The sequence below is a fragment of the Lissotriton vulgaris genome, chromosome 8, assembly GCF_964263255.1.
Source record: "Lissotriton vulgaris chromosome 8, aLisVul1.2, whole genome shotgun sequence".
NCBI lineage: Eukaryota > Metazoa > Chordata > Amphibia > Caudata > Salamandridae > Lissotriton > Lissotriton vulgaris.
The window spans coordinates 170,011,545-170,033,706 of record NC_141696.1 but is presented as its reverse complement, the minus strand read 5'-3'; the positions used below and the strand labels follow the sequence as shown (position 1 = coordinate 170,033,706).

General features: G+C 44.4%; 1 protein-coding gene across 1 annotated transcript in view; it reads left to right on the top strand.

Moving 5' to 3' along the window:
* The window catches only part of INTS4 (integrator complex subunit 4), a 358,899-nt gene that overhangs the window by 195,832 nt on the left and 140,905 nt on the right, over positions 1 to 22,162 (top strand). The window contains exons 9-10 of the mRNA XM_086933901.1: positions 7,351 to 7,422; positions 7,759 to 7,933. Of these exons, the coding sequence (XP_086790027.1) occupies positions 7,351 to 7,422; positions 7,759 to 7,933 (247 nt within the window). The remainder of the gene's footprint in view (positions 1 to 7,350; positions 7,423 to 7,758; positions 7,934 to 22,162) is intronic.

Genomic DNA, 22,162 nt, shown 5'->3' with positions numbered 1-22,162 from the left:
TCGCTTTTGACTGAGGTTACATTTTTTGCTTCAAGAACTCCTTGGGGACTTGATGAATAGTGGCTGGAAGCCCAAGTAACTGTTAACAGGGCAAAAGAGTTTAAGATCCTTAAGAGGATGGTCAAGCGGAAGGCGAGACATAAACTGATGGGGTTGGGGGAAGCGGCAGGAAATTACCCAGATAATCTGCTGAAAATTGTACTATGGACCAAATTGACAAACTGATTGAGGAAGTTGAGGGCTTCCTTTCCCCAAAAGATAAGGGTGATCTGCTTTGAAGGGGGAGAAGGGAGTAACAGCAAAAGGTATTAAGTCTTACTTCAAAAAGTTGGAAAAGAGAAATATTCCAACTAAAGAAATTAGAGAAAACCAACCTAAAACTCATCTGGGATATAGCTTTTAGCAGAGGCACTCTCAATAGACATCCAAAACGACCAGGAAAGTACTTCCCCATCCCTAATAATTGATATTAAATGCTCAAACCACTTTGCTGTGTTAGGGCCTTTTGAAGATGAACACTAGCAAACATGGACCCGTACCAGAATGCGTAAAGGAGGGTCAACCTAAGGGGTGAATTTTTGAGAGTTTGCATGAGTTTATGAGCAGGTTAGATAGCGTTATGAATGAGAAACTAGATAGCTTAGCAACTCTGGTAGCAAATATAAATAACTCGGCAGAAGGTGCCATTAGGCTTCCAGCTCCTTTAGGACAGTTTGCGTATCAAGGTGGTAGGTACTGTAAGGATCACAGGTGTGTACAAGGAGCTATCGCCCCATGTAGAATAGCTCAGGCTGTGACTAGGATGGCTGAAGATGGGGAAAGAGATAGCTGCTAACATTAATTCTAATATGTTGAGGGGGCATAAATCTACAACCATACAAAGGCAAAGTGGTGTAGTGGGGGGGAGTACATACAGAAGCCATGAGACCTCCAATTTGATGGTTAAACAACATGACATCTATTTAATTAATGTCTCAAAACTGACACAGGGCGCTAGCGAACCGTAAGAATTGCTTATTAATAAGACCATACACTGGATTAGGAAAATCGGAGGATGTAGATCTATAGTAAGGAAGACATACGATATGCTACTCATATAAGTGGTCCCGATCTTCACTAGGATTGTATAGGGCTGAACCTAGCGAATCATGACCTTGTTAAGGGACTAATATCCCTTGAACATAGATTTAGGCCTCCTATTGCATCACTATTAAGGGTTAAGCAAAACATTCCAAAGACTCTTCCAGAAAATATGAGTGGAACTACACATAAAGATATGAAACACCCTCATCCCCCTACAAAAAAAATACGAATCTCCACATGTTCTATCGGAGATTGATTGACTGAAAAGAAGCCTGGCAGATATGCTGGGTGTCAAGGCCTTTACTGACGATAACTCTGCAAACTCACCTCACTTATGTCCTCTTGAGAGGGAGGTGGAGGAGGTCATACCTACTAATCAAGGGGGCTCCCAGAAAAATATGGTAAAAGAAGTGGGACAGATGAGTAGCAACTCTGAGAATGTATTTGGGAGTGGATTGCCAGAGGGGGATACAATCAAGTTACTTTAATGGAACGTAGCTGGTATCAGAGTAAAATTTTGCGATCCGGAATAGTGTACTTTTATAGATCAACACCATATTATTTTATTACCATCTTGGGCAACTTAATCCGTATTTAGACCTGGTTTTCTGGCATTCATTGCTCATGCAGCTGAAGCAGGATTTATTTCCAGCCGTTAATGTTCTTCCAACAAAGAGTAGAGATGTAGTGATTGTTGAACTTAAAATTGCAAGTCATGCATTGGCAGAGTACCTAGCCATTGTGAATATTCCTACAAACACTCAATCAGTTACAGTGGAGCACATAGTAGATGATTTAGGTGTGCTCAAGTGATGATGGCAGGGGACTGCAATACCCATATTTCATATGATCTGAGGCACTTGCTGTTGCCATGCCATTGAGTTGTGCATATGGTCAGGTCTAGGGCTGTCCAGGGTGATATGAGGAAAACCATAGGAGTGGCAGCCCAATTAGAGGCACTGGCTGTGACTTTGGGTCTAAGATTAGTGAATGGGAACATCAGGTCTGACACCCTGGCTTTACCCACTTTTAAAAGAGGAACGTTCATCAGTAATTTAGACTACATATTCCTGGATCAAGCATTCTTCCCTTTTCTCCTGGATATGGCAGTGGTGGCGAGAGCGGATAGTGATCATCAAGCGTTAAGTGCTGATTTTGATTTCTGTCTGTTTAAATTTAATAGTTTGGCCCCAAGTATATCGACAGATAATATTACGGTAACACAAAAAGGAATGTCAAATGGTCAGCGGTGGCAAATATGGTTCAAGCCCAATGTTTTGATAGAGAAAATGGCCTCGGTGGAGTGTTGTGATTATTAAAGGTTAACTTTGTTGCTCTACACTGAAAGTTGGCCTCTTTTCATGGAAGTGAGGCGGAGGGGGTGTAGATTTATAAAAACGCCTAGATGGTATTCAAAATCCTGTTGAATTGCTAAAAACTCTATCTTCGTAGCAATAAAGAATGGGAATGGTTTCAAAATAAGAGCTGCAAGGGGGATTCATAAAGTAACATTGAAGCCTTGCATGAGGAAAACCCTATGCTTTTTTGGAACCTGGTGGCTGAAGGCACATTGACCTCTGATAGTCATCTTGATCCAGTAATCCAGACAGAGATGTGGGTAAATCACATTGAGGAGTTCTATATGGAATGATCCAGTGATAAGGTGCAGTCACTAATTCACAAAGACGTTAAATCTGTTTCTTCCCATTGAGATAAAGTCAGGGAGACCTAAGAAGAAAGCTCTTCGGTTTTATGTTTGAGGAAACGGGCCAAGCTTTAAATTAGTTGAAAATGTAAAGGTCTCCAGCCTGGGCTTTATTCCCGGGGACCTGTATTTATCTCACCCTGAGATTTGTGTACCATACCTGAATGCCCTAAGCAATGCTGTCATGGGTGGGGGGGGGGGGACGGGGGGGTATAATACCCTCTACATGGTGTGGCACTGTGATAGTGCCAATAAATAAGAAGGGGAGTAGAGATTCAGCTGCGAATTATAGCCCAATAAACTTTATTGACATCAGCCAAAAGATTTTTAGCAGGCACCTTTAGGCAAGGTTTCAATCTTGGGTCCCCGAACATTGTATTCTTGATGATTCCCAAGTGTGGTTCAAAAAAGGGGTTAGCACACTGGATCAAGTTTTTCGGTTTAATACATTGTGGTGGGATACATCACTCTTAGGCTGTATTATCTCTATAGTGCCTTCATTGAATTGAGGGCGGCATTTGATTTGGTTTCGAGGGACGGACTGTGGAGGGTCCCGGAATCCTATGTTCTCCAAGATGACTCTATTTCCATTTTGGGGGGATGGAGGCTTCTTGGGGTCAATCTATATAAAGCTCTCATGCAGGATAAAGATGACAGAACTCATAGAAAGTCTCTACTCACAGAGGAGTCGCTGACAGACAAGGAAATGGATAGAGCCTCCCTGTTGGTTAAAACTATATCTAGTAATGCCCTCCTTATGTAGGGTCGTGAAAACTATTTACACATGACGTATTTAAACCGACTCAAGCAGAGCACGGACTTTACCGTACTGATCCTGGTAGATGAGGACAAACATAAAAATAAAATGACTCCTTTTACTTCACATATTCACAGACTGTGTTTCACGCTTCCAAAGCATTAATGAAACCAGATAATCATGCAGAGGTAAACTTTAATATTTCAGATAAGCCGTAACTCTTCAATATTTGTTTTAAAATGTTTTTGTTGTTTCTTTTCATACTATTACATTCAATTGTCAAGCAAATAATGTATCTTTTTTCAGTTGATTAAGGTGTTTATTTTCACCAATATTTCAGTATTTATTGAAATGATCCAAAGATGAACACCAAAAGTGCTTCTCGTCTGATTTGAAACATTTATACTTCTACTACAGTTTTGTTTATCTAACACACAATCTAACACAAATTGTTTGCAATGACTGGAATTTCTGTTTTTTTGCTTAATTCTTTTCAACCACCCTTCCCCAGACGTAGGTAACTACATTTGCTTATTGTAAATCCATGCCTAAAATGTCAAAATGTTGATATCAAATATTCATAGTTAAATTAATAGGTACGATCGTTTTATTATTAATGTTTATACATTTCTAGCAAGCATAGTATTATAAACACCTCAAACCACAGACCCCATCACCAGCTCAGATTGATCTGTGGTCATACACTTACTTATCTTGTGCAGAACCCTCAGATTTAACATATTGTAAATGATACCTCTTTTGAGGCTTCTTGCCCTTCCCTTTCTGTTCCTCCCTTTACAGGCAGTTATTCCTAGCAGTTGTGCTAAACATTCTAAAAGTGTAATAGTACATTGTTGCCTTCCTTTGTAGGGCCACCCCCTTCCCACACAACGCAACCAAACGAGTTCACTCAGAGCACCCACCCTTTCCTCTTCATGACAATCGCATCATCTGTATTTTTGGGCCATATACGAAATTCAGGGCATTTAAACATTGTTTGCCCAAGCCACTGTAAAAGGCTGAGATCTGTGCCTATTGACATTACATTTGCTATCCCAAAATAAAATGTTTTACAAAAAAATAGGACCTAGAAATCTATATTTTGTGATTTTGGTGTAAGGACTTCCTAAAAACCACTATCACCTGCCACTGTCTTTTTTTTCTCCAAAATATATTGATTTAATATGGATGGCTTCTTTTCCAGTTTTATTTGTGGAAAGTCCAGCATGAGTACATTTTCAGTTCCCTTAATTTCAGTTGGCAGGATTGAGATTTTTCAAGATGAGCTGGTAAAAAAAGTAGACTCGCATTGCAATGAATATGAAACCAGTTGGTATGCCATGGTTTGCATTTGGAGGAGCCATGAAATGCTGATTTTAAAACCATTGTCAGTGGAGCGCAGATAAGTTTTGCACCAGATGGCCATCAGGGGTATGGAATTCCTATCGTCCGACGCCCAGCACATATTGCTTGGGGCCAACGACAGCAGGTTTTCTTGTTTACTTTGTCCAAAGGACAAGTAGGTCCATCCTTCTGAAGCACAAATCCTTTGGCTGTCAATTCAGAGTATTGATTTGTGAAGGATTGCTTGCCACTTGCAATATATATATATATATATCAACAAACAAAGAGCCCTGAAGCTGCGAGGACTCACACACAACTCGGTAAGTATCCATGCCTGACGCGTTTCGAGGCTTTGTGCCTCTTAATCATTGGCAGCTGAAAACAGACGAGGTTTTGGACGGCTTTCCTTTTATTCACATTGAAGCATGATTGTCATTGGTTATTTTAAAGCCTTCAATTTGGCTGCGCTAAGTGCTTGACAAATACTGCATGCTGGGAAATATAGTTCCGAAAGGAGTGTTGTACCGTCTGTTTTTAGCTGCCTATGATTAAGAGGCGCAAAGCCTCGAAACGCGTCAGGCATGGATACTTACCGAGTTGTGAGGGCGTTGTCAATGCAGACCGGATGGTGGGCTTGCCGTTGTGTGCGTTCCCGCAGCTTCAGGGCACTTTGTTTGTTGATAGCATCAGTAGTTCATGAAGCAGGTTGTGGGAAGATATTTAAATCGGAATACTCACCTGCTTCCTGTTCGTCACACCCACGGCGCTGAAGAAGGCTGATAAGATGCGGGTGTCTGTGAACTTCTTTGCCGGTTTTTGAGAAATAAAGCTGCTTTCTACGTTTCCCCTGCTGTGGCCTTTTCTTCCTCGGAGGAGTGTTTTGGATATATATATATATATATATATATATATATATATATATATATATATATATATATATACACATGTAGATATATAGACACATGTAGATATATAGACACACACACACACACACATATATATATATATAATATATATATATATACATATAGAGATATACATATAGATATAGATAGACATATCTATATATATATATAGAGAGAGAGAGAGATGTGTGTAAATGGTTCAACCTTTCTTATGTGATTCATTAAAGCAAAGCCTCATCAGGGCCAGTGCTGTAGGGAAATGCAGCAAGCATCACTGACTAGACTGAAGCCTGAAAACAAGGTTTGTGATATTTTTGCATTCAAAGTAAAATGTCCACATAAAAACAAATATCAATTTGAATAGAGCGTTTTGCTAAACTGTTATGCAACTTTCTATGAGGTATGTTTTAGTAAATGTGTTGGAAGCTTTCCATTACCTAAAAAATATATTGAAGGACCATCGATGTAAAACTGTAATGAGCAACCTGAAAATAAGTCAGGGGGCCAAAATCTTAAAGTAAGACATAAAAGTTCACCCACAGATACATGTCCTTGAATTGATACAGATTTAAGACTTTCAGGAACTTGCAAATGTTTACAGAAGTATGCCTGGAAACTGTACCCTGGGCATACTTTTGTGAATTCCATTTTTGAAAGCGAAAATATACATGGCCACAGGTTTGCACACTGGCAGGTCAACTCAGGTTTTCATCCATCTGAGGTCAATAAAATTAATACCACTTAGTTGGGTAACAAGAAATATCTGTTTCAACGTCAAGAGACCCTAGGAAGAGCTTACACCTTATGCCATAACGTGTATTTGAGTTATATCGGCCAATGAAAAAATTTGAGGAGCTATTGCAAACTCACTTTTATACACTCCTTTATTCGCCCAACCTGGAAATAATTCTTCTCCTGCCCTTGTCAGGAGCAGGCGTCTAATCATTTCTAGTGTGAAAATAATCATACGGCTTGCCAACTCAGTGTTCCACCCACTTCAGTGCCTGTACATAGATTTGCAGAAATATTTCTTTATAGACCAGTTAGTTTACCAACTAAAATCTGAGTCTCTATGTATTACCCTGTAATTAATTGTGATTTAACTCTTGAATTCTGAATCTCATTCAGGTTGGCAACGCATATTAGGGGAAAATATTTCATATGCAGATTAATCAATTTGAGAAATATTTTATTGTTAATTGTGAAATTTAGGAAAAGATCATACAACACCCCATGCAGAATCCGAACATAATCAAAAATATTTTTCATATTTTTGGAGAATTGACAATTTGTTTAGCTAGTTCGTTTATGGAGATTTTGCTTGCTACTCTTGACTAGCATGGATCAATTATTAAGAGTGCAAAAAAAAGTAATTACCTTCATTTATAGTTGTCTATTATGGTGGGTATATTTATCATATTCATTCATAACCCTCCATATTTTTACAAAAAGGAGAATCTTTAAAGCTCTCTTTTGTGTTTGAAGATTTTGTTAACTTTACGATTATTTAGCATGTCATGCATTTTTCATGCTGCTTTATTTTGGCTTGGTTACAGGGATCCATGTTGCAGGTTAGTTCACACTTCCTAGAACAGACACTGGACAAGAAGCTGATGTCGGATCTGAGGGTAATATAAAGAATTTCAATTTCAACATTGTTTTTCAAACTGGTACTTAGAAAGATGAACACTGTGTATATGTCTGGTACTCAGTAACATGTCATACCTTTGAAGCTTATTCCGAGATTTATTGTGTACAGTGCTCTCTCTGCAAGCTGCTTTGCATCAATCTGCGAGAGGTTTTCTAGACAATAGTTAACACTTTTTATGTTTTATTTCTTTCAATGCAAAGGCTTATTGAAAAAACTATTACTGCATGGTACACAAAGTAAGCACTAGAAACAGAGTATAGAGATTGGAGAAATACATAAATTGAGAGTAAGTTAATTATTTATTTTTACACAGAGGAAACGCACTGCTCATGAGCGAGCAAAAGAGCTGTATCACTCTGGCGAATTCTCAACTGGAAGAAAGTGGGGAGATGATGCCCCCAAAGAAGAAGTAGACACTGGTGCAGTGAACCTTATAGAGTCAGGAGCTTGTGGGGCGTTTGTGCATGGACTAGAGGATGAGATGTATGGTAAGACCTTAGCTTTAACGTAATCACATTTACCTTCTTCATCCACTGATTCTTAGGTGTTTACCTTTAGTGTTCATTCTAAATATGCACTCTTTTAACCATAACCTTTTCCATAGAAAACAGTGCTAACAGTAGCAGATATGGTACTTCAGATCCTTGTGTTTTCCAGAAAAAAAGTATTCCTTCTACTTGACTTACCTGCTGCACTTGATACTGTCAACCATGATATACTGCTGTGCTCTAAAAGACTACATGGGCTTTGTTGGAAAGGTCATGAAGTGGTTTAAGTCAAATCTAGAGAACTGCTTGCAAGTGGAACATGCTTTATGAAACCCTGTAGCACGCTCCCAAGGAGTACCTAAAGGCTTTGTACTAGCCCCTACCCTGTTTACCTTTAACTGTGCAGTGTTTTCTTAAAGTGCTTGCACGTATATCATCAATTACGGATGATACGCAGCTGTATTTTAAAGTCTCATCAGCCCCTGTCAATTCACAACTGGTCTCAATCCTAGACAGAATACAGTCCTGTATGACACAGCACCATTTTAAATTGAACTCCAAAAAGACAGAGTTTCTTCTCACCAAAATCATCATTTACACCAGTGTAAGAATTACTATGTTCTGTTAACTTTCCAAACTGCTCCTCTACTATCTCTGAGAATGTTAAATCCTGAGGTTTCACGCGAGACGAAAGACTAAACTTCCTGCCCATATCAACATGACTTCAAGAAATGTAAATTACCAAATTAAAGTGCATCCGGGATTAAGCAATGACGCTTAACATCCTGTGATTCTGGGCAAATCACTTCATGTCCCCATGCCTAACAAAAATGAATGTGTCCTCATGTAACAAAACTGGTGCTATTTAAAGACCTCTGATACCCGATATCTTCGGGTCTAGTTCGCGCTATATAAAACTCTAAAAAAAAAATACTTTTAAAAGCCTCGCCTAGCCCTGGTAAAAGCTTTGCTTCATGCTGCTGCTCGACTGGCCCGAGGGCTCATCCGTTTGATGGCATCATTTCCAACATGTCCTCTCTATGTTGGATGCCTATTCAAGGGAGATCCATGTTCAAAATTATCTACCTAGTTCTTAATCCCTTAACTGTGGATGCTAAGCACCCCTGCTCCCCCCTTCAAGATTTGCAAGTAATGTTTTGTCTATTTGAGGAAGTTTGCAATTAGGGCTCCATAATTGTTTTTTCCAGAGTGTCCACACCAATATTTGCATCCTTTTTTCCGACATCCTGGAGATTCTAAAGTTACCCAGGGTTTGTGGATTCTCCTGGAGGGAACTAAATTCAGAGGTTTTGGGGAAAAATAAGAAAAAAGTGCTCTGCAAAAAAGTGCCTGTTTTTTTCTCCTAAAAATGTAATCAACAAAAGGTTTGCATTGCTACAGTTACCATCTTCCCAGCTTTCAGGAACATCCAGAGATTAATCAAAAAACCTAATTGTTTTTCCACAATTGTGGCATTTTTCAAAGAGAGGGTTAATATTCCTTTCTATTGTGCTTTCAAACCTACTTTCAATTTGTGGTGGAAAGTGGTGTGAAACCCATTGATGAATCAGGAATGCTATATATTTCTGAAAAGTCAACAAAATTCTGAATTCAGCAAAGGATCATTTGTGTATATCCCTCAAGGTTTTCGCAAAGAAGTTAACTATTGAAATAAGGAAATATTGAAAATGAGTAGGAAAACGGTCATTTGTTTTCATCTGTAACTTTTTGTTATGATGGCCAATTTACAAAACCAATATACCATTTTGTCCGCTAGACGCTTCTAGTTGTGGGGATATGTATGGTCTATAGGTTGTCCAAGATCCCGAAGTACTTCTAGCCAACAACTGAACTGCACCTTCCAAAGTTTTTTCATTGTGGAAAACATTTTTATTTGCTTTTGAAAATGCATAAGCATAACAAGCATGTCATTATTGATCATACCCCATCTCGCGGCCCCCCACCCTCCAACCTCCACTTTTAAAAACAATTCACCGTCCTCCACTTCAACTGGTGCCCTCATATCTTTTCCCATGTCTCCCGCCATTATGACAGAATGCCCTCCAACGCACTCCCTTTTATCCCGGGCCGGATAACCTCACCCTCTCTCATGTTCAGAGTCCTCCGTCCATACCATGGTATCGGCGACATTTTCCCCAGACTCTACCAAACTTTTTAGGACATCCTCGGGCCTTGTATGTGACCCTTTCGGCAGCCATATATAGATCCATACCTCTCCTGCACTCTTCCACATCTCTCCTGGCTACCACCAAAGCCAGTACTAAAAAGATCAACAGTGGGCGAGTCAGATCTACGTCATTTGTCATACCTAATGAGACCAGTTTGGGGTCTAACGGCAGGGTAATCTCGAGAACCTCACCCAGCTCTCTCAAGATCTCCACCCAATAAGTCTGGATTTCCGGGCAGGACCAAATGATGTGAAAACAGTCCCCCTTTTCCCGGCCACATCGCAAACAATTCGGGTCACTAGCCCTCCCCATGGCGTGGAGGCGCACCCTATCAAAGTAGGTTCTGTGGAGGACATTATACTAGATAAGCCTCAGGCAGGACTTAATGGCAACCTCTCTCTGGTACATCAGGACAGTGTTCCAGTCCACCGTGTCCATTTCCCCTATATCTCGCTCCCAGTTTCTTTTCAGGTTTACTAGCCCATCAGGTATGTTATTCATCAAAGTTCTGTAAGTCCGAGAGACTGCCCTACCCTGGATCTGTTCCTGTAGCAGGCAGCCCTCCAGCGGTGCGTATTCTGGGAGCGTTCTCGTCAAAGTCCCCTCTGCTCGCCAGGCATGCCGCAGCTGCACATATTTGAAGTATTGTGTATGAAGCAACCCATAGTCCACTCTCAATGCTTGGAATGACTTCAGTTCCCCTCTTTTCATCACGTCACCCAGTATCAATATACCTATATTGTCCCATCTCTGGAAACCCCGCAATTTACTTAGTTCCTTCAGCCAGGCGCACCGCCATAATGGTGTCTGTCTCGTCGGCGTTTGCGCCTAACCTATAGTCCTCGTGGCCCGTTCCCAGATCCCCAGGGTAACTCTAGTGGCAGGAAGCAGTCGGCCCCTCCCCTTGCCCCCATACAGGTAGTGAATACATGTACGGTTCGCCATTCCATGCCTCTCCAGCGCATAAGTAGGGTGTGTGGCAGGGGTGTGTAGCCAATCATTGATGGGCACCAGGTGTTCTGCCCAGTAGTATCCTTCTATGTTGGGCAATGAGATCCCGCCATTGTATTGGTGTCTCTGCAAGGTCGCCAATGCCACCCGGGGCTGTTTCCCCAGCCATAGGAAGGCCCTCAGTTCCGCTTTGATGCCCAGGAACACCCTGCGTGGGAGGGGGAAGTACTCGTTCTGGAAAGCGTACAAAAACTTCGGGAGTTTTATCATTTTAAACATCGCTGCACTGCCCATGATCGTTAGGGGGAGCATCCCCCATCTAGCCGCGTCCTCCGTAAAGTTATTTAATATTTGCCTAATGTTCCTTTCGTAGGAGAGATTGCTGTCTATTGCCACAAATATCCCGAGATATACAAACCCCTCCCCTGTCCTCTTCAGCCTCCCCGGCAGATCTATCCAGTTCTCCCTGCCTTGGGATCATAAAGGATCGACTTGTGCCAGTTAATCTGGTAGCCTGCACGGGCTCCATAGCGATCCAGTTCCAAGAACAGTGCTGTAATCGTGGTGGCAGGGTGTGTAACGTACAGCAGGACATCGTCCGCATATAACGATATTTTTTCCTCCGCTGCATCTGACTGTTCTATTTGAAAACCCCTAATGTCTCCATTCTGTTGGGCCGCACAGGCCAATACCTCTATAGCAGAGGTCTTCAAACTTTTGTAGGTTGAGCCCCCCAGCTGAATTATTTTAGATGTTGGGCCCCCCCCACCACCTGACAGAAATTTCTGGAATCTGGTACACTACATAATCGACTGCCATGTGCATACCACGGGCCATATTCGGCAAATAATGTTTAACACAATAAGAGTGTTTAGTAAACTGCAGGTTTGTGAATGGGTATGGTGAACTGACAGAGGCTTATTACGCAGCTCAAAACACAATTTTCCAAGATAAAATGTGCGAAAATTCTTTTTACTAGGATGCTTTGTTTTAATCATTACCTAGATTAATAATAAGACCACCAAAATAAATGTGTTGACCAGTTTTGATCTAAAATAAACCTTTTTATGGTTGTTGCATGAAACAAAAATATTTCTCTGCAAATAGTAATAGACTCTCTCACATCATTCACATTAAAAAGAAATTAAACAAAACAATATTTTACAAGAATCTGTGAAGGGATGATTCCAGGCCATCAGGGCAAAAACAGAGCTGCCTCTATCAAGGGAACCCCCGAAAGTCTGGATTGCAGTGCATGTAAAAATGTCCTTTTATAATTTTGGACGAAAACCTTGATGGGGCACGACATGCCGATACTTGTGTACAGGGGCGCAACTAGACCCGAACTTCGGGGGAGCTAACCTCCCATCCAGGGCTGGCCTTAGCACTGGACGCACATAGTGCAAAGGTCTGTTTTGGCCCCCCTCCCCCATTTCCTCCTTCTCCCTGAATTTCCTCACTACCACTCACCAACAATGCACTCCATCTCTCTATAGCACCTTTCTGGCAAACATTTCAATTTTTACAGCGCTACTCTTAGTGTACCCACACTCAGTTCTTTGATCTGCATGGTACACATTCTTTATAGCAGGCACATTAACCCTCTGCACATTTTGGGTGGTGGAGTGCCCATGTGAGTGCATGGTGAGTTATGCGACAGTGTGAAAGAAGGGTAAGAGGAGTGACTGCAGGGTGAGTGAGGTGACCATATGTATTTGGGTGCGGATGTAAGTGCAGAGTGGGACAAATGAATGTATGGTTAGTGATGGTCTTATTTGAGTGCGTATGCACAATGAGCAGAAAGGGAGACATGTGAGTGAAGTGTTTCATGAGTGCAGGGTGAGTAGTGTGACTGCAGGGTGAGGTACAGGGTGAACAGCACAAGTGCATTGTGAGTGCAGAGTGATCACTGAGTTCAGGGTGAGCGGGTGATCAGTGTGAATGCCTGGTGATCAGTGTGAGTGCAGGGTGATCAGTGTGAGTGCAGGGTGATCGCTGTGAGTGCAGGGTGATCGCTGTGAGTGCAGGGTGAATGGTGTGAGTGCAGGGTGAATGGTGTGAGTGCAGGGTGAATGGTGTGAGTGCAGGGTGAATGGTGTGAGTGCAGGGTGAATGGTGTGAGTGCAGGGTGTGAGTGCAGGGTGAACGGTGTGAGTGCAGGGTGAACGGTGTGAGTGCAGGGTGAACGGTGTGAGTGCAGGGGATCAGTGTGAGTGCGGGGTGATCAGTGTGAGTGCAGGGTGATCAGTGTGAGTGCAGGGTGATCAGTGTGAGTGCAGGGTGATCAGTGTGAGTGCAGGGTGATCAGTGTGAGTGCAGGGTGATCAGTGTGAGTGCATTGTGATCGCTGTGAGTGGTATGAGTGTATGGTGATCAATGTGAGTGCATGGAGATCACTGTGAGTGCAGGGTGAGCATGAAAATGAAGGGCGAGAATGAGGAGCGAGTTGTCTGAATGCAGGCTGCATTCCCAGACACTTGAGCTAACTCAGCAGGTTATTGACGGCAGCGTAGGGTTTCAGATATGTTAAACTATTCCTATTATGGCATTAACGAGGGATCAGGGTGGAGGAAATAAAGGTGCTGATCTTGCAACAAACTTCCAGTTTTTTGGTTAAGGTTGCCAGCTCATTATTTTGATGGCCCAGTTGGTACAAAAATAACAGTCACCTAAAGCTGTATTGTCAGTACTTGTATTTGCTTACTTTGAACAGCAAATATAAATAGTAGCACTTTTAATTGTGTTCTATAGCTGCCTGAATGGTCCAGGACTGATAATAAAATGGAACAAAGACAGAAACATCACATTACAAATGTTTATTTATAAGCATATTTTATGTCAAGACAAGCAGGCTGTTTAAAATACACATGGCTCATTTTTCTGTTGGTAACTTGAAGCCCTGTGAGTGTTAAAGCGCCTGCCTGTGTAAATTTAAAAGAAACTTTGTCTCCTTTCTACTAAGCGCTTCCTCCCAGGACGGGGATAAACTGGTAGAGCTGAAATGTTTCAGCTGCCTTGGGAGGCAAGATGTCTCCTTTGCTAAAACTGAAAGCAAGAAAATACTGTCCTTTCAGCTGCAGTGTGAGGCAAGGAGTGTCCTGAGCTTTGAAATCGAACGCTGTCTGTTCGTTTGCTTTCGTTTTTAGCAGGAGACCCTGCCTCCCACTGCAGCTGAAGCATCCAAGCTCTAACAATTAACCCCCTCCTGGGAAGGTTAACTGTTAGCTACTTACGTGACAAAAGCACACGTCCTGCCTTTAATTCCCCTTCCTCCACCCTCCAGCCCTCAGTTACCGGAGAATTCCTATTTGACGCCTCGGGACATTAAAATACTCTTAAAGGGAATATCTTCGCGTGGAGTGCGCGCCCCCCCTGAGATGGTGTTGCGCCCCCCCTGAGGGGGCGCCCCACAGATTGAAGAACTCTGCTCTATAGTAAGAGCGAAGAGCAGAGGAGACAGGGGGCATGTCCCCCGTCGTATGGGGAAGTCCCCGGACATCACCCCATTGACTTTAACTCTAGCCCTTGGGTCGGTATATAGCAAATGTACCCATTTCCTAAACTTAGGTCCAAAGCCAAACCGCACCCGCACCCCTTCAAGAAAGGGCCAGTGGACTGCATCAAACGCTTTTTCTGCGTCAAGTGACAAAAACAAGTGAGTTTCCTGCCTTGCACTCACCTCCATCAGCCAATTATGGGCCCGTATAAGATTTAACCTGGTGGCCCTATCAGGGAGGAAGCCCGTTTGGTCCAGGTAAACCAGTCCCGGTATCACCCGCCTCAGTCGGAGAGCCAGGATCGTCGTGAGGAGCTTTACCTCCACATTTAAGATGGAGATGGGGCGATACGACGCACAGTCGTCTGCGGGCTTACCCTCTTTATATATCGGGATTATTGTGGCCAAATGGAGGTCCGGCGGCAACTCTCCCTCCTGTTCTGCCTCAACAAAGAGCCCCAGGAGGTGACGGCCAGTAGGTCCGCAGTTTAAAAAAAAATTCTGCAGGGAATCCATTGGGGCCAGGGGACTTCCCCGCCCGCAGTTTGGTTAGGGCTCCCTTAATTTCCTCTAGTGTAATGCTGTCCTCTAGGTCTCGCTGGTCCTCTTCGCTGGTCCTCTTCCGGCAGCACTGGGAGCTCAATGTGTGCCATATACTGTATCGCATCCTCCTGCGATCCTAAGTCCCTGGCTTCATAAAATGTTTTTTCATTGTGTACCGAGTATAGACCAGTTCATATGATCAAATATATAGAGTGAAAAATGGATATCCAGGAAAGCCATGCATTTCTGAAATGGGCACCAGTTATGGCGTTTAAGAGCAGTGGTTATTTGTTATTGTTGTTTTTCTTTAAATTTGTGAGTACCCATACTAGCATGTGACTCACAGGGCACTTTTCGAAATGTTTTCTTTCTTACACACTGCGTTACATTTGAAAGGGACAAATGCAGAATAAGCCAATTGTTAGTAATTATTCTGCTCTTCTATATTCCCGCATGTCCTCTGATAAAAAATGGTACCTCATTTGTGTGGGTAGGCATAGGGCCTGCTACAGGAAAGGGCTCAAGACGCAATATGGATGCATGACATTTTGCAATGAAAACTGATCCTTTTTTTTGCAATGTGGGTAGCTGTGGATTTTGGGCCCTAACTCAGCCGGCTCCCAGGTAATCCTGGCAAAGCTGCACATATTTGAAAACTAGACACTTAGGGGAATCCAGGGTGGGATTAATTGCTTAGATCTCCCAAGATTTTGTTACCCAGAAGCTCTTGCAAACGTCAAACTTTGTCTAAAAACGCACATTCTCCACACATTTCTGTGCAGGAAAATGCCAGAATATGTAGGGGTCCACAAATTTCGCACCTCCCAGAATTCCCACACCTCTAACTATCACAGCACTGCCCCACTTATGTGGGTGGGCAAAGAGACCACCACACAAAAGGCCATAAAGCTCCATGTGGAGAGATCAGCGATGGGGTAGCTGCTGTATTTGGGGCTGTGCTGGGCCACCATCCATGGAAACCTACCACCTACAGATATTTATGAAAACAAGACACCCAGGGGATTCCACAGTAGTGTGCCTTGCCTGAGTCTCAGAAGGTCTTCTCACCCACATTGCCCTGCAAACCTCAAATCTTAATAAAATTATGTTTGTTCCTTACATTTCTGTGATAGAAACTTTCGGGATCAGGAGGTAGCCACACAATTCCTACCATCCAATGTTCCCCTCACTTATCCTGATAAAAACGCTGCCTCACTTGTGTTGGTTTAGTAGGTTGCTCTAGAAATGACAAAGGAGGCGCGAGTGGAATAAAAACAAGTTTATTCACAAGTAAATGTTCCTAGCAACGGAGAGCAAACCACCCAGTAGAGCAGTTAACTTCCAACGGACCAGAGTAGGTGAATAAAAACAATTCAGAATCATGGCCTTGTGGAAGGTACACAAGAAACAGGGGAAAGGGAAACGGCTGAATGAAAACACTGCTATTATACACAAACTGTTAAAACATGGAGGCGCTAGGGGCGCACAGCGGAATGGCTGGGTAAGACCGCAGCTCCGCCGGACGGCTGAAAACGCAACTCCCTAAAGCCGCTCTAATGCCCGCAAACAACATAAGCGAGCAAAGCCCCGGGTGTGCGAAGGCAGCAGGCACGCAATGTGCGGAAAATTGAGGTCTGGTGTCCAGCACTTTGAGGGAGAAAAACGACAATAATAGCTCCGGGAGCCGGGAGCGAACAAGATGGCGGCCATCACTCTCCCCTTCGCGCCCGTGTAACTACTGGCGTACTGGACTCGCCGGCTGGATCGGAGGCGGCGTGCAATGATCCCAGGTATTTCTGCCCGATGCGTGCATAAAGCGATCCTTGGGGGGTGAGCTGAGCCTGACACGGAGGGTTCGCATTGGAGCGATCTACTTCCGACTAGCGTGGGGCAACATGGCGGTGCTCAGAGTGAAGACTCCGGAGACAGTGAGGCTCGGGTGAAGCGCGTTCCTAGTCCCGGTGATCTCCGACCCGGGTCTGCATGCGCCGGAGGTTCTGGAGATAACGGAATACACGGAGGCAATTTATGTCAGCGCAGGCGATCCACACTAACGCAGAAGCCTGATATCACAGCGGGGCCCCAGCCTGACACACGGCCCTCCGGAGCGGCACGCTGCTTACTTGCACTGAGGCAGCTGCGAGTGGCACGCTTGGAGCACTGACCCTGCGACTTACACTCCAAGGGGCAGAAGAGGTTCTAGTGACAGGGGACAGCGCTGACTCACACCTAGGGACCCCCAGTGGTTTGTGACCCCCAGGACCCAACAAGTGCGCTGTCCAGGGCGCCAAGACGGCGGCGACCACCAAGAGGACGAAATCCACGCCACGGGTCACAGCTCTGCTCACTCCGCCTCCATCTACCATGGTAAGGCCAGATAAGCAACAACAAAAGATATCCTTCGAGTCAAAAAAGACGCCCAAAGCTACAGAAACGGGGCCTCTTGCAATGAGCGGAACGCCAAACGAACCTGCTACCGGCAGCAACATGGAAAAGATCCTATTGGCCATCCAATTCAATCTACAAGATATCAACGGTAAATTGGACAATTTACCGTGCAGGATGGATGGTAAGGCTGCCAAGTTGGAAAAACATGGGGAGAGGCTGGAAACTGCGGAAACGCGAATCTCAGCGGTTGAGGACGAATCACATGGCACCACTGCCAAATGCACAGCCATGGAGAGGGTGCTAGAAGTGATAAAAGCAAAGGAGGAGGAATTGGAATCGCGCTCTAGACGCAATAATGTACGCATCGCGGGGCTGCCGGAATCTACCAACACCGGACGAATGGAACAATATATCGAGAAATTGTGCAAAGACATATTTGGAGACGACTCGTTATCGCAAATTTTTGTCATCGAGAGAGCGCACAGATCCCTTGCGCCCCGCCCGCTGCCAGGAGCGTCATCAAGGCCGATCGTGGCCAGGGTGCTGAACTATCGAGACAGGGACACCATCTTGAGACTGGCAAGGGAGAAAGGGACCATAACTCATCAGGGTAATAAACTGGAATTCTATCCGGATCATACTGTGGCCGTCCAACAAGCTCGTAGAGAATACATGGCGGTGAAAGCCAAACTCGGAGACCTCCAAATTAATTATTCTATGCTATACCCGGCCAGGCTGCGGGTACAATGGGAGGGAAAACCTGTGATACTGTCGACTCCGAAAGCTGCACAAGAATTTGTGAAGCAGATAATCACACAGAAAAAAGCTAGTGCACGAGACGGACAGCAGGTAGACACGGATTAAGTATGATGGGGCTACCCTCGAACAAGACCGTATGTGAGTATGTAACACTTTAACGCCCCATGGACACTTCCATTCACCAGCGTTAGCGTAGTTCATGCCAGGCGACACTGAGTGCCCACGATAGACTGCGGGACTTGTATTTGCTGATGTTAAATGGTTTCTTGCCGTGCTGGCTACAGGATAAGGATTGACTAATGCGAGAGTTGTCACATGATGGGCTTCGAGACCGCATGGTGCGGATTACTAAGGGGGCTGGTTTGGCTGTGCGCGGACATGTGGTTCTGACACCGTCTAGTCAGCAATGTTCTAGACACATTGAAATGCTTGCACTTTCTGTAAACTGCGACAATGCCTCAGGCGGTTTCCGAAAATGTGTTTGGGTATATGTGCTGAACTGCCTGGAAGAGCCCTTATTATAAATGACATGGTTGATGCATTGCTGTAGAGAACCGAATTTCGTGTTGGCAAAAAGTTCCCCACTTGATATTTTGAGTTCCCTTCACGTGGCCCGAGCTGTTGCGGGGATGCACGGGGGGGTTGCAGTGTGCCATCATGTATGCTTTCATGTGGGATATATGTTGATTCTATGCATAGGCTGTTGCAGGGACGCCAATGGACGATCAATGCTTCCCGCCCAAAATAACTGCTCGTATGTTTCGCTGTTTGCACACGATATTGTTGTTTATTTTGTTGAAGATACTGGGGGCATCGAAAGTTATGATGAATGGTGGAACATGACGGTTAACAATTGGAGTGGCGCCCGAGATTCCCACACTTGCAATAGATATCGGGCTGACGTAGATTAACAAGTTCACCATTGAGCTCGGGTGGGCCGGGAGTAAAAGGTTGCGTGATGCCACCTAGTGGTCAACTGAGTTCTTTCAGGAGAAGGGCCGGGATCGGCCAAGGGTGTTGAGCCATGACACATCTACTTTTACTAACCTCATGGATGCCGTCCACATCCATTTAGTTGGATGGAGAGTTGCGCCTCCAGCGGACCTCCACAAGGGAGTTCCCCACACAAGTTCTATAGGACTGGTTTTGATGTCTAGCCCCGAATTGTTGTCGAGGGTAATTGGGGGGGAGAATGGCTTCGGCATGTTTGGGTTGCTGGAGTGGGTGGGGGAGGGCGGGAAGAGGTAAATGTTACTATGTTGAGACCTGAACATTCAGATTTTGTCTATCGTATATATTTTGAAGAACCAGAAAACAATTGTATGCACATGATTGTACTTGGGCACATGTCAGCAGACCCCTGGCGCTATTACAATGCGCAACATATGCAGACACCCCCACCACACAGATGACTCAGAGGTCAACTCAAGCAAATAATGCACACATAAATCTCCTCACGTGGAATGTGCGTGGCCTAACACAACCTAAAAAAATTAGACGGGTGTTTTCATACCTGAACAGCATTACATAGATATTGCATTTTTACAGGAGACACACATTGCCCCGAACACACATCACTCCATAGGCCTAAAATGGGCCGAATCTGTCCATGCCGCAACTTATTCCTCCTACTCTAGAGGGGTGATGTTGCTGTTGCGGAAAGGGTTAAATTTCACAGTTCTACAGGTAATACGAGATCCGGGGGGCAGATATGTTATTGTATCAGGTACACTACGTGGTAAGAATCTGACTTTGCTTAATGTCTATGGCCCTAATGTGGATGCTCCCGACTTCTTTCAAGAATTGTGGGGACACTTACAACAATTCACACACACTAGGATAATATGCGGGGCAGGGGTGATTGGAATGTGGCCCTTGCTGACGGTGTAGATCGCTCCGCTCAATCCACCGAACCACATAAACATGCTAGAGCCAAACTCCAACATATGTTGGCGGACGTGAGTTTAACGGACATATGGAGACACAAATTTCCCACGGAACCGGGTGCCACACACATTTCCGCATGCCACAATAGTTGGTCACGTTTGGACTATTGGCTAGGTACTGATGATATCATACACTGGACAAGTGACGTTAACGTCCTTCCTAGAACACTATCGGACCACAATCCGGTTTTATTAAAGCTCACCATACCAGATCACATCCCACCTCCCTATCAATGGAGATTTAACTCACGTGCTCTCACAGACATACTATACGCAGACACTATCCACACAGCGATCAAAGACTACTTTCTGCTGAACGAACCAGCGGTTGATGACCCTTGCCTACTGTGGGAAGCCTTAAAGGCAACGGTTCGTGGGGTGTGTATGAGCACTACTATCGGCATACTTCGCGACATACGACAGCAGATTAAAAGATGCGACGCACAAATGAGGGATATGGAGAGGGAGTACGAAACTACCCATGATGTCACGATTCTGGGCAAACTACGCACATTACACACGGAACACCAGAATCTAGTAGATGACGAAATAAAGTATCTGGATAAAAAACACACCGCTAGAACTTTTGGGGAGGGAGGCAGACCGGGTGGGTTGTTAGCTGCAAAAATCTGCGAGGGTAGGAAACACAATGAGGTACTTGGCATTAAAACGGAGAACGGTACCATACTGACACAAACGGCTGACATACTGCAAAGCTTTGTCAATTCCTATAGTGCTCTATACACGTCGCAGCCAATAGCCTTCACAGATGCTATTAACAGCTACTTTAGGGAGGTGGCCATAGCATGGCTGTCTGACCACCAGAGGGAATACTTGGCGGCACCCATTACGGTTGAAGAAGTCACGGAGGTGATAAAATCATTGCCGAATGGTAAAGCGCCGGGTCCGGATGGGTACATGAACGAGTTTTATAAACACTATGTGGATATACTGGCTCCCCGGTTGACGGAGATGTACGGGGCCGCGTTCGACCAGGGTGTACTTCCCCCAACGCTCCGAGAAGCGGTAATCATAGCTCTTTTGAAACCATCCAAGGATCCGACCCAATGTGACTCCTATAGACCGCTATCACTGATAAATGTTGATTCCAAAATTCTGGCGAAGATCATGGCTATGAGATTGACACCACTGATGACCAACTTGGTGTTACCTGACCAGGCAGGATTTGTCCCAACTCGGTCCACGTCCCATAATACCCGGACATTGTTCGCCCTATCCCATTATCTCCAACCCAAAACGAAGGCTGTAGCGGTGCTGCTGGACGCTGCAAAGGCGTTCGATTCTATTGAATGGCGTTACTTGATTGCGGTTCTACACCGTATGGGCTTCCCTAAGAGGTTTGTCCAATGGGTGTCCCTGATCTACACTAAGCCACGAGCCAGGGTCCGAGTAAATGGGTACTTATCCCACAGCTTTGCAGTGGAACGCGGTACCAGACAAGGTTGCCCGCTCTCTCCCCTAATTTTCGCCCTGGCATTGGAACCCCTAGCCTGCATTATCCGTCAGAACTATAAATCATCTGCCCTGCAATTTCCCGCTAGGCCGCTACACATATCATTGTACGCGGATGATATGGTGCTCTACGTTCGCGACCCGATCCAACACCTAAACCAACTGTTGAAGGAATACATCAAATTTGGCGGACACTCGGGGCTAACAATCAATTGGTCAAAGTCCTACATTATTCCCCTTACAGACACTACGACTCCCTTTGATACTGAATACCCCTTGGAGTGGCAGACTGACCCGGTGCGTTATTTGGGAGTGCTATTCCATAGAGATCCAGGAATAGTAATTCGCACAAACTATGGCGGGACGATCTCCAAACTGGAGGATAAGGTAAAGCGCTGGATACAGCTTCCGCTGTCTCTAGCAGACCGTATTGCAATAGTTAAAATGAATATATTGCCTAAGCTGCTGTATCTATTTAGTAATA